This window comes from Sorex fumeus, unplaced genomic scaffold (genome assembly GCF_029834395.1).
Source record: "Sorex fumeus unplaced genomic scaffold, SorFum_2.1 ptg000169l, whole genome shotgun sequence".
Lineage (NCBI taxonomy): Eukaryota > Metazoa > Chordata > Mammalia > Eulipotyphla > Soricidae > Sorex > Sorex fumeus.
Window position 1 is genome coordinate 9,736,919 of NW_026606226.1, and position 13,682 is coordinate 9,750,600.

At 42.4% G+C, this 13,682-nt stretch overlaps 1 protein-coding gene across 2 annotated transcripts in view; it reads right to left on the bottom strand.

Moving 5' to 3' along the window:
• ATM (ATM serine/threonine kinase) overlaps nucleotides 1–13,682 on the bottom strand; it is a 115,932-nt gene that overhangs the window by 99,378 nt on the left and 2,872 nt on the right. The window contains exons 2-7 of one of the 2 annotated variants that reach the window (XM_056107616.1): nucleotides 13,038–13,139; nucleotides 12,843–12,955; nucleotides 9,973–10,118; nucleotides 5,681–5,845; nucleotides 4,358–4,523; nucleotides 1,820–2,058 (exon numbers count right to left, since the gene is read on the bottom strand). In XM_056107616.1, the coding sequence (XP_055963591.1) occupies nucleotides 1,820–2,058; nucleotides 4,358–4,523; nucleotides 5,681–5,845; nucleotides 9,973–10,118; nucleotides 12,843–12,955; nucleotides 13,038–13,109 (901 nt within the window). In that variant the 5' untranslated portion in view covers nucleotides 13,110–13,139. Of the gene's footprint in view, nucleotides 1–1,819; nucleotides 2,059–4,357; nucleotides 4,524–5,680; nucleotides 5,846–9,964; nucleotides 10,119–12,842; nucleotides 12,956–13,037; nucleotides 13,140–13,682 lie in introns of those variants that run through there. The other variant, XM_056107617.1, reaches the window with a different exon arrangement.

The following is a 13,682-nucleotide window of genomic DNA, read 5'->3' on the forward strand; positions in this document are numbered from 1 at the left end:
CCTGGAAGGCTCAAGGGATTGAACCTGGGTGCATGCAAGGCAAGCACCCTACCCACTACTATCTCTCCAGTCCCATCAACTCAAAATTCTATATTCTTATTTTATCTCTACCTGGGGAAAAATGAAATTAACATGATTCCACTTTCATATAAGGATCAACAGAATCTTCATTTACCTAAGACAAAAACATTTATAGGGACAAACAAAACCAAAATACCAGTTCCTTTTTTTTTTTTTGCTTTTTGGGTCACACCCAGTGATGCTTAGGGGTTATTCCTGGCTCATGCACTCAGGAATTGCTCCTGGCGGTGCTCAGGGGACCATATGGGGTGCTGGGAATCGAACCTGTGTCGGTCATGTTGGCTGCGTGCAAGGCAAATGCCCTACCCGCTGTGCCATCGCTCCAGCCCCACCAGTTCCTTTTAAAATGTGCCAATAATGTTTCTGTATTTATCATCCCAGACATCTTTCCCTAGACAGGCTCCAATTAACTGAAGTCCAACTAAAATTGATGATGCCATAAAAATATGAATATAATATTCCTATGAGTCACTTCTGCTACCACATAGTAGTATCATAATACTCCTAATACTAGTTTGGGGAATAACTGTGTTATTTCCCACAAATAAGGTACCATAAAATCTATAACATAGGGATTGGTGCATTTGTACAGTGGGTAGGGCATTTGCCTTGTATGCAGCTGACCTGGGTTCAATCCCTGGCCCCCCACAGAGTCCCCCTGCACTGCCAGGAGTGGTTTCTGAGGGCAAAGCAATGAATAACCACTAATTATTGCTAGTGTGACCCAAAAAACAAAGACAAATAAAAAAATTACTAACATAACAGAAAACTATATTCACACTTCTGATACAACCTCCTAATAAGCCTGATTTCCAATACGTAAAGGATGTGAAACTGCAGAAAGTTACCGTTCCTTGATAAAGGGGCTTCATGAGCTACAAATACACTTAATGACATAGACCAGAAAAGCCTGTGGAACAGATACTTGATCTTTGATTAGAAACCTGGTACTATAGTTTTTCTGTTTTAGCTGCTATTCCTCAATGCAGCACTCTTTATTAATATGGTCATTATAGAGCCCCGATAAGTTGGTCCAAAGGCTAGTTAACGCTAAAGGCAAACAGTGTGAGGAAACTCATTCAGTTCCAGTTGTATTTAATAATGTTCTTCACTCCTGAATCAAGTACTAGATCAGGCAATTCCCTCGAAGTGAAATACAAGTACAATGGAATCAAGGAAAGATAAGCCATTCAATGCTGGTTTTCCTAGAGAGAGCTTGGCAGAAGGTTAAGGTTTAGGGTATCATTTCCCGTTCCCATCTCATGTGCCTACAAAACTAAGTCTCTTCCTCGGACACTGTGATCTGACTGTCTTCACTGATTTGTTTGGTTATTTGGGGGCCACACCCAGCTGTGCTCAGGGTTTGCTCCTGGCTCTGCACTCCTGGTGCTGCCAGGAGCACTAGAAAGGGTGCTGGGGATCAAACCAGGTGAGCTACACGCAAGGCAAGAGCCCTGCCCACCTCTCAGTAGCTAATTATTGCTGCATAGTAAGATTCTCCAGGGAACGTAGTCACTGTTGCCTATACTCTTCACAATACCCAGTACCGCACTGCAGTGGGAAGGCAGACCTTCAACTTCTAAAACACGCATGGAAAATACATCAGTGACTAATCACATCACTATTATGCACAGCCCTCCCAGGGAGGAAGGTCACTGCCTCCTATACAACACAGACTTCAGAGTTGAACTTCCATATCCCAAAAGGCAAATGTGAAAAAGTCAGTCTTTCTTGATACCGTTTTCTTGGGTTTTGGCTCCTTTGGGATGGTGGATGTAAATCTGCAGTTGAAATAATTCAATAATCACTTCCTTTACGGGGTCCTTAATTTTCTGTTGAGTCCAGATATAAAGCAACGTGGGAAGGATTTCATCTCCTAATTCACATACTCGAATTCGAAAGTTAACAGCCAGTGTCTTGACACAGATGGTAAGCGCAGCTAAGATATGACTCAGCCCTGCACAGCTTGTGTCTTGTCTGCAACAGAAAAGAATCGAGCTCAGATGGGCACGATGAGGGTGACCTGGAGGACTTTACAACCTGAAGCAACTGTGACGATGCATGCTCAAAAAACCCCAAACCGGGGCCAGAACAATAATACAGCGGGTAGGGCATTTCCTTTGCACTCAGCTGACCTGGGGTTGATCCCTATCATCCCATGGTCCCCTGAGAACTTCCAGGAGTAATTCCTGAACGCAGACCCAGGAGTAATCCCTGAGCATTGCCTGGTGTGACCCAAAAATCCAAAAAATAAAAAAAACTAATAATTCTTTTTTTTTTTTTTTTTTTTTGCTTTCTGGGTCATACCCAGTGATGCTCAGGGGTTACCCCTGGCTCTGCATTCAGGAGTTACTCTTAGTGGTGCTCAGGGGACCATATGGGATGCTGGGAATCGAACCCGGGTCAGCTGCGTGCAAGTCAAATGCCCTACCTGCTGCGCTATCACTCCAGCCAAAAAACTAATAATTCTTAAAAAAAAAAAAAACTCTGAATTTCATGTAAAGCAGCCTTAGTTAAAAAAAATTCATGGGAGTCCTACACAGTTAACAAAACCCCAACCCCAATCATTTGATGCTAAAAGACCACTTTAGCTCTTCTGGTTGCTGAACCATTTTCTAGATCATTTGTAATAACTACAACTTATAAAATGTATCACTTTTTTTTTTTTGCTTTTTGGGTCATGCCCAACCCATGCTCAGGGGTTACTCCTGGCTCTGCACTCAGGAATTACTCCTGGCGGTGCTTGGGGGACCATATGGGATGCTGGGAATCGAACCTGGGTCGGCTGCATGCAAAGTAAATGCCCTACCCGCTGTGCTATTGCTCCGGCCCCAATGTTTCACATTTTAATCTAGGTTATGCAACACAAATATAAACTATTGATACTTCCAAATATATTCTGATTTTATACTTAGATCATCACTTCTTTCTTCAAATATGGGAAAAACAAGGGCCAGAGATTTGGTTCAGTAGTAAAATGTCTGCCTTGCATGCAGGAGGCCTGACTTCAACCCCAGGCACTGCAGGAAAATAAAAAAAAAAAAGGAAGCGAGGGGCCAAGGGGTACTTCATTCCTTGACATGACATGGTTCCCCCAAGTCTTTCCAGCAGAGATCCCACGCACCGCTGGGTGGAACCCCAAAAGCTAAAACAAAGGGTGGAGGGATGGGTACTGGAGGTTCTGAGTCCCCGGTTGTGGGGCCATACTCCGTTGTTTGTGCACATTCTGGTACTCCCCAGGGGTCGCGGTGGTGCTCACACACATGCTCAGGCTGAGTGCAGTGCTCGGACATTTTTTAATTTGTGACGCTGGCTAGCGGCTGTACATTTTATGACTGTTCATACGTTTTGTTCCAACAGTATTGGTTTAGAGATCAGATTTGCCAAGACGATACTCGGCAAATGCAGGAAGCATCAGCCATCAAACTCATGGCCTCAGGCTTGGATGGCAGGTGCTTTCAGCAGCTCAGCCATCCCTTGGGCCCGTAGAGGACAAGTTTTCTACTTCAGAATATTTTATGCTCTGCATAACATTTGAGAAAAGAGTGGGGTCTGACACTTTCTTTGGGCCTCTACAATTAAAATCAGCCAACGGTTTTTAAGAATTGGTAGTATTTTGGGGGCCAGAGTAATATACATTGGGCAGGGTGCTTGCCTTGCATGTGGCCGACCCAGTTTCAATCCCTGGTACCCCATAAGGTCACCCAAAACCCTCCAGGAGTGATCTCTGAGTGAAAAGCCAGTAGTAAGCCCTAAGGACCAGTGGATATGACCCAAAAACCAATAAAGAGAGGAAAAAAAAAGGAAGAAAGAAAAAAGAATTGGTAGTGGTAGTAGATTAAGTTACTAGAGCTAATAGTCTTTAAAAAAAATTAATGGCCTCATCTTATGAGGTGCTTTTTAAAATTATCATTATTATTATTTTTCTGGAGGGGTCACACCCAGTGATGTACAGGGCGAACCCAGGTCGGCCGCGTGCAAGGCAAATGCAGTACCTGCTGTACTATAGCTCCAGCCCCAACATGGTCTTATAAGAAGTCCAAATGAGGGGCTGGAGCAATAGCACAGTGGGTAGAGTGTTTGCCTTGCACGCGCCGACCCGGGTTCGATTCCCAGCATCCCATATGGTCCTCCGAGCAATGCCAGGAGTAATGCCTGAGTGCATGAGCCCGGAGTAACCCCTGTGTATCGCTGGATATGACCCAAAATGAAAAAAAAAAAAAAGAAGTTCGAATGAATTTTCAATAAAAATCAAATAAAGAAGAGCTTAGATTACCTTGCATGCTGAACAGCCTTGGAAAAAGCATCCAAGTATTTGGGATTCAATCCATCAGTTTGTGAACAGCATCCTTTGGCCACAGCCTGAATTATTCTAGCCACTAAAATTCTATTAATATCTGGTGAAGGTTTGAGGTACAGCCTGAAGTATACCGAGAACAGTTCTGAAAAAAGCAAAACACTTGTTAACAACAACAACAAAACCCCAACAAATCATGGAACTTTAGTAATAATCCCCCAAAGGATAAAAAGTTATCCTTAGAACCACCATGCCTGACTGCAGTAAGGGGACTGCATCAGCATTTTATTTTCTCTGAGTGGCCTTCAGGGAGAGACAAGCCTGAGCTTCAGAGCCTGAGGTCCAAGAGTTAGTTACTTTCTCTTGGATGTTTTTCCTGCTGCACTGAAGCGCCGACAGTGTCCTCTCCAAAGATGGGCTGTATTCTGCTCTCATGCTGTGTGATTAATGCATGCAGAGCCTGTCAAGAACCAAGAGGACCTGAGAGAGTCTGCCACTATAATGGGACCTAACACAATAGCAGTCCAATTGCAGGGATGTGAACGAAAGGCAGGAGATTTCTGATCTGAGAAAATGATTTCCCACAGCAGTGACAGCAGCCAGGATTCCTTCATTTTTGCAACGAGTCCCCCAGTCCCAAAGGCAGTGTGACATGGAATAGTGTGACATGAGCGAGCCGTGTTACTGGGGAAAAGCGGAAAAATCCAAACCTTTTTATTTTTTGCCTTTTTGGGTCACACCCGGTGATGCTCAGGGGTTACTCCTGGCTCTGCACTCAGGAATTACTCCTGGCGGTGCTCAGGGGACCATATGGGATGCTGGGAATCGAAGCCGGGTCGGCCGCGTGCAAGGCAAACGCCCTACCTGCTATACTATCGCTCCAGCCCCTCTGATGATTTTTCTTACATCTACCTGAATCACGACTGAGTTGCTCTTAATAATGATGAATCTACTGAACTGAAACGCCTCAACCACACAGCATGGCCAGTTTGGTTTTATATTTATTTGTTGGTTTCTCGATACTTGTTAATTCCTTTAGGACAATGATGGAACCATTTGATCTATAATTTCAGTCCTGACAGCAAGGACCTTGTACATTGAAAGTGCGGATTACTAGGAAGAACATAATAAATGAAAGCTAAAGGTCCGATTTTCTCATCAGGTCACTTCTCTGGAGCACTACTAAAATGTGAGTTCTTTTGCGGACGGGACAGCGAAGGAAGATACAGACAATACTTTTCTAATGAACTTTCATTTCCCACAATAAAAACAAAATCTCAAACAACAAACTTCAAAACATACCCAGCCACTGCTGCTGAGATATTTCACACCAGTATTTTCTCACTGAAAGAATGTCTTTGAGCAGTATGTTGCTATAGTCGGCTCCGTAAATGGTACCGTGAGCTGCATCTTTAACCATATCCATAATGTAATTCAAGAGATCTTGACACTTTAATCTTGGTGCTCCTGTGGAGAAATGAACATATGAATCATATATAACTCAAAGATAAATTAAGTACACCTGGTATGGCAACTATATCAATACCAATTGGGAAATTATTATTACCTAAGCACATTATCATAGAGCAAGGGTTAGCAAAGAGGCAAAAATCAGCCTGTCACCTGTATTTGGAAATAGCGCTATTGTACCACACGAACACTCATAAATATATTGTCTAGGGCTTTTTTCATGAGCTAGACACAGAAGGGAGTCCAAAGCCAAGAATAGGGGTCAGAGAGGCAGCTCAGAGGGCTGAAGCACATTCAGCACTGCAGGCAGGACATCTGGGTTTGGTTCCTGGTTCCCCACCTACTGATCTGTGCTGGGATATGTACAAAAGCTATTGTCCATTCTGCCCTCAGGAATTCACAACTAATGGCATTATTATTAATCTGTTAAATAACTCAAAGCTTGGGATTGGAGCAATAGCACAGCGGGTAGGGCGTTTGCTTTGCACTCGGCCAATCTGGGTTTGATTCCCAGCATCCCATAACATTCCCCAAGCACCACCAGGAGTGATTCCTGAGTGCAGAGTCAGGAGTAACCCCTCAGCATCACTGGATATGACCCAAAAAGCAAAAAAAAAAAAAAAAAAAAATCAAAGCTTTTTGTCACATTTTATTGAACTAGAATAATATTAAAAAGATAGCTATTTGGAATGCAAAATTAATTCCAAGTCCTGTACTGGTATATATAACATATAAATATGCACTGTAGCACTGTCCTCCCGTTGTTCATCGATTTGCTGGAGCAGGCCCAGTAACGTCTCCATTGTGAGACTTGTTGTTACTGTGTTTGGTATATCGAATACGTCATGGGTAGCTTGCCAAGCTTTGCCGTGCGGGTCTCGGTAGCTTGCTGGGCTCTCCGAGAGGAGCGGAGGAATCAAACCTGGGCTGACCTAGTCGGCCGCATGCAAGGCAAATGCCCTACCCGCTGTGCTATAGTTATACGAACAGCAGAAATCATTGCAGCTTCATCTATTTATTAGAAGTCCTTAAATTATGCATTAATGGGTATATTTTGTTGTTTTTGGGGGTCGGGCCATATGTGTGGGTGTTTGGGGGTTACTCCTGGTTCTGTGCTCAAGTGTCTCTCCTGGCGGTACTCAGGGAACCAGATAGTAGCAGGGATCTAATTGGGGTTAGCCACATGCAAGGCAAGCACCTTATACTATCTCTCTCGCCTTAGAAAGATTCTTGATGTAACGAAAGTGTCTTAAGAATGTGTGTAATTCCCATCTCCAACAAAGAATATGGATGTTGCAGCTGAAATTTTATTTCAATAATTTTGACATTATTTTCCAAATAATTTATATATTTAAAAGAAATTTATTATGTTTCAATAGTGACATAATCTAAACATTGCATTTTTGTTATGAGCAGGGGGTACAACTCACTTTCTATATATACACATATATGTATATAGTCTATATATAGATGAATATAGTTCAGGATTTTCTTATGAGACTGTCAAAATTAGTACTGGGGCCGTAGATAGTACAGCAGGTAGGGTGCTTGATTGACATATGGCAGACCTGGGTTCAATTCCCAGCATCATATATGATCCTCCAAGGCCCTCCAGGAGTCAAGCCTGAGCACTGCCAGATATAGCCCTAAACAAAACATGTATTAAACTCAGGCAGGGGAGCTAGCTGAAAGTGTTCAAGCTTTGTCGGCAGGACCTGTGTCAATACCACCCTGAGCACTGCCAGGTGTGGTCTCAAAACCAGAAACGACAGCTCTGCTGTAAATGTAAAATCATTATTACTGCTGGCTTATGCAGTACTTTAAGGTATCAGGCCAAGGATAGAATTCAGCCTTAAGATCTGCCCTCATCATCTACACAATGGAATACTATGCAGCTGTTAAGAAAAATGAAGTCATGAAATTTGTCTATAAATGGATGGACACGCAGTGAGAAATGAGTCAAAAGGAGAGGGACAGATATAGAATGACTGCATTCATTCATTTATGGTATATAAAAATATATATATATAGTAGAAAACTAATATCCATGGCCAGGGAAAACAGGGGCTAGGAAGACTGGAGAATGGTTGGAACTAACCACAAGTGTGTGTGTGGGACTGAGGGTAGGTAAGATATAGAAGAGATCAATAAGACAATAATAGCAGGGGATGATCACGCAGGACAAGATCTGAGTGTTAAAAGTAGGTAAAGGGATATTCTTCATAACCGTTCAGGATCAATTCTGCAAATCACAATGCCCAAAAGGAGAGAGAGAGAAAGAAAGACAGACAGATAAGAAAAGTACCTCCCATAGAGGCAGGCAGGGGGTGGGGGGGTGATGGAGGGAATCTGAGGACACTGGTGCTGGGAAATGTACACTGATGAAGGGATGGATGCAGGAATACTGTATGAATAAAACCTAATCATGAACAGCTTTGTAAGGGTCTATCTCAGAGTGATTCAATAAAAAGGTTAAAAAAAAATTAGACAAAAAAAAAAAGATCTGCTGCTGTAACATCCTGTGTACCTCTCTCTCATAGTCCTTAGAATTCAGCAACTTCCTACGTATCAGATACTTAATGACTAAGCAACTACATAAATATCAGGATGAAATGCTATTTTTCCTCTGGCCATAATGCAATACATTTCCTTCCTCTCACAAATTTGAGAAATGCTTAAGAACTCATTCTGTATCCTTTAAAAAACAAACAACAACAACAACAAAAAAGATAACCTATTCAAAAGAGTAGCTAAGTTGCCAGCAGAGACTTTAAGGAATCTTGTGGAATTTAACATTTTCCACAGCTGGGTTTTCTAGACTCCATCTCTGCTTTGTCTGCGCAGAAACAGAGAAATGCTAGGATAAACGAATGGACAATATTGACTTACTTGTTCTTCCCAGCTGCCTTTTTTCCCCAATCTGTTTCTTTCATCATACCTTGGATGCCAAGCTAAGCGAGTCTAGTAGAGTCTAGACATGTACTTAAATTCTCCTCACTCTACCAACCCTTTGGGGGTGGGGGAAGTAACGTGATAGCTGCTCCCTGGCTTTATTCTGAAATGAAAGCTATAAAGTGACAAAAATCAAACTGGAAAGAAAGTTTCAAATAAAAATACCAAAATCATATTCTTCTGACATAAAGGCAAATTGCTGTGGGGGAGGGGGTGTTGCGTCACACCCAGGGCACAGACTTACCCCTGCTCAGGCATCACTTCTGATGGTGCCCAGGAATGACCCAGGGTCACAGCTGATGTGGATGCGTGCAAGACAAGTGGCTTACCTCACGTTCTATCTCTTTGCTTCAAAAGAGGCTGGAGCAACAGTACAGTGTTGTACTGATCTTGAGACTAGAGCAACAGTACAGAGTTGTCTTGCACTCAGCTGACCCAGATTCCATCCCCAGCATCCCATATGGTCCCTCAAACCCACCAGGATTTGAGCGATCCACGAGTGCAGAAACAGGAGTAAGCTTGATCACTGACCCACCCCAAGACAGAAAAATGGAGCATGGGTTCTGAGTGCCAAGAAAGCCACGGTCTCAGAATTGAAGTATATAGAATGAGAGAGGTAACAACCCACTCAGCACCAGTCAGAACATTTCTGTGAGTTTTACTTTCTGAAAAAGACAGACTACAGAGAAGGGAGTGACATAAAAACCAGGTTGTGTAAGTTGAAAAGAAGGAAGTCTATTTAACTTGGAGAACTAAGAGCCTCATAGTTGTCTTCAGATAGACCAAAGGATGTCAACCTGAAAACAGCAGTTATGATTTTTTTGTGTTGTCTCAGAAGGCAGATAGAAACAGACATATTGTATCTACCAGTAAAGCCCCTCAAAGAGAGAAGATAAAGTTTAAAAGGCAAATTAAACAGTAAAGCTACCGAAGTGCTAGGAATATATACAGAAGGGATCCAAGACAAACGTTAATTTCAAAAAAGTTTGAATTTTTTCCAGAGATTCTATCCCATGCTATAAATTCTCCAAATATTATTAATATCTGAAGTATTAAAAATCACCACATATACCTGAAATTAGTGGGCATGCATCTTGTATTTCACTGTATGCAGAGCAAACTCATACAACTGTGAGCTTTTAAGTCATTTATTTATACAACACATCACTTACTTTCATTTGCACATTTGATGAAATATTTGACCAAGCTGCTGATTTCCTGTTTCTTTTTCTGCCTGGATGCTTGTGCTGAGGTTGACACATTCGGTTTTGCTGTTCTGAGACATTCTGTTTCTTTCTGGATGTATTTCTGTAAAAATCTTCACGAAAACAGAAAGAAAATTTAGAAACCCACTGCACGCTTGATCAGGAGAGCTTCAGAGAGCTCTCATGTCATCAGAAGGAACGGCTTTTCTGCCATCAAGCTTCAGGGAAACAAATCTCTTGCGGCCTAAATCCCACCCAGTAGCTCCGGACTGAACCAGCTGGGAATCCCAAATGCATTATTCTGCCAAGCTGGTCAGTTTTAGAAACACAGTACCTTCCTTTAGTTAACAGCTGTCACTTTGATAAACAAAATGAGTGACCAAAGGACAAGGAACAGCTTTTTCCCGTAAAAAGCTGTTATGTCCATCCATAGAGTCACACTGTACCAACAGGAGCTAACTATAAAAAAGGAACAAGTATATGTTCACATTTCCTCTCAACTGAAAATGTTATTTTCAGTTTTGCAGTAGCCTACATAAATTTAAAAATAGGGGTTAGGGATGTAGTTCAGTAGTCAAGCACTTGCCTTTCATGACTAAGGGATAGGGTTGATTCCTAGCATTGAAAAAAAAATCTCAATTTTTTCCTGTATCTTGCACTCTGTATCTACTATAGATGGAATCCACAGTAGAAAATTATGTCGTAAAGCATCAGTTCTGTTTGTCATTCTCATCTTTCTAATGTCAGCATTTTGCTTTTATAACTGCATCCATATGTAATTATCCTAATTTCCTACAGTTTTATTATCATTTAAGGTGTGACAGTTACCTAGAGTAATACTTGAAGATGTCCAAGTATTAAGCATTTATAACTAAATTTGCTCTCTAACTTGAAGGATTATGAACTTATAAAAAAATCTTCTTAATCTTGAATGCGATATGTCTGAGACTTTTATTGAACACATGATTAAAAACTTTTAACTTTGGGGTGGGAGTGGGAGAGATAGTACAGTGGGTAGGGCGTTTGCCTTGCACATGGCTGACTTGGGTCTGATCCCCAGCATCCCTATGGACCCCGAACACCCCATCAGGAATGATCCCTGAATGCAGAGCCAGTAGTAAGCCATCAGTACTTCCAGATGACTCCCCAAAAGAGCGTTAAACTTTTCCTACATTAATATCCTTTTTAACCCAGCTCCCGGAAGAGAACAGCGCAGAGTCTCCTGCCCCCACGCATGGCTGTTCTCGCCGGGGCCGCTTGGAGGGGAGCGGGTTGAGTTTTCCTTCCCGCCCCGACCAGGACTCCAGCAGCCAAAGACCTCCAGAACCAGCCACCACCATGCTGAGACCACTCTCCGCACACATGATGGTACCGGCAGAGGAACAAAGGCACGCGGGTCCCGGGGCTGAGATCTCCAAGCCTACTTGGATCGGGGCTGAGCATCCTCCACCCAGATCCTCCAAATTCCAGTAGGCGGGAGTCACACCCACCAACTGGTCCCCTGGCGCCATGTAATCCCATCAGCGGCCAAGACTCAGAGACTATAAAACCCAGCTCCCAGAAGCGCGCAGCCACATTTGCGGCCACGCGACATCTTATCATCTCATTCCTACTTTGGACAAACTGGCAGACTACCGAATGTAACCTGCCCACACGGCAGAGTCTGGCAAACTCCCCGTGGCGAACCCAATATGTCAAATACCAGTAACAATGATGGGTCTCATTCTCCTAACACTGAAAGAGCCTTGAATATGGCACTTTTAAAAAAATCTCAGGGCTAGGACAAAGGAGACGTTACTGGGGCCTGCTCGAGGCAATTGACGAATAACAGGATGGTTGTGATTGATTGTGAATATCCTTTTTAAATGATGTTTCAAGGGCCAGGGAGATAGCCCAAGAATTGGAGCACATGTATGACAACAGGAATTGTTGTTGAGAACCTCTGGGAGTAATTGAGAACTGAACTGAGCACATACCCTAACCTTCAATCACCAGGTATGCCTCCTCTCTAAAAAATGAAACAGAACAGGGGCTGGAGTGATAGCACAGCGGGTCGGGCGTTTGACTTGTACACGGCTGACCCGGGTTCGATACCCAGCATTCCATATGGTCCCCCTGAGCACCGCCAGGAGTAATTCCTGAGTGGCAGAGCCAGGAGTAACCCCTGTGCATCGCCGGGTATGACCCAAAAAGAAAAAAAAAAAAAACAGAACAAATTACTTGCCATTTTTTGGAAATATTTATATGATGTCTACTTTCGAATGTCAGAATCTGTCTTTCAAAGAAAAAGACAGATTGAGGGACAGAGGGAAACTGGGTACACTGGAGGAAAATGGACACTGGTGAAGGGAGGGGTGTTGGAACACTGAAAACTTGAAACTGAATCATGAATCACTTTGTTTGTAATTCAGTGATTCAATTACAAAAGAAAAGCCTATCTTTCTATTCCAAAAAAGAAAAAGAAAAGAAAAGAAACAGAACAAACTGCATTTTTCTCTCTTTTTTTTTTTTTTTGCTTATTGGGTCACACCCGGCAATACACAGGGGTTACGGGGTTACTCCTGGCTCTGCACTCAGGAACCAGTCCTGGTGGCGCTCAGGGGACCACATGGGATGCTGGAATACCAACTCGGGTCAGCCTCATGCACAGCAAATGCCCTACCCACTGTGCTATCGCTCCAGTCCCCAAACTGCATTTTAAATACTAAGCACCAATACCACATGCATTACAAAACTACAAGAGAAGAAAAGAAAATCAGACTCGCATACACAGAAACATACTACGGCAACAGACAGATGAAAAACAAAAAAAGAGTAAATGAATTAGAATGGAATACCTAAAAACAGCATCCCAATTCAAATATTTTCCTTGTTTGGTATCTGAATGCCGATCTAAATCTCGAACAATTTTAGGATCTCGAATCAGACGCTTAAATTGTTCAACTTCTTTCTGAAAATGGAAAAAGAACATGATAATGGGCTACCAGTCACGTGCCTGTTTCAAGGAGAGGTTAAATTTAGTGATTTTCTACCCTCCGGTCTGAAGCTTTGTCATGTTCGAGTTGTCGGCAGCAAACAAGCAGATCATTAAGTGCAAAGTTCATGATTCAGAATTTCAGAATACACATCGTTGTCTGTAAGAAAGTACAGAGATAGTTATTTCAGACTGTAGAATCAATCTAGAATTAGTGTGTGGTTAGACCTAACTGTGCAACTGGAGGTTCACTGTGATCAAAGATACTATGATCTTTCTTAATCCTTCTATACTTGAGCGAGATTTTCTTAAAAATCAATTGTGCAAATGTGCTGGTTGCAGTAGCAAAAGAAAAACGCAGAATATAAAAAAAAAATTTAAAAAACGCAGAATAATTTACTATCTTGATGCTTCTAAGAAACATGACAGTTAAGTTATAACATTAAAGGTGAAGATGGCTCAAAGGGCACGAGCGCATCAGGAGCCCCGTATTTGGTCTCTGGTTCCTCCAGTACCAATGCCAGGATGTCAGGAAGAGTCCTCGAGCACTATCACGTGTCCCAGAAACAAACAGATAAGATAAACAGAAGACAGGCAAATCTAAAGATAAAAGCACTAAAGGATTTGAATCTAAGCTATTTAAAAAGCACTCTTTTTTTTTTTTTTGGGTCACATCCAGGGATGCACAGGGGTTCCTCCTGGT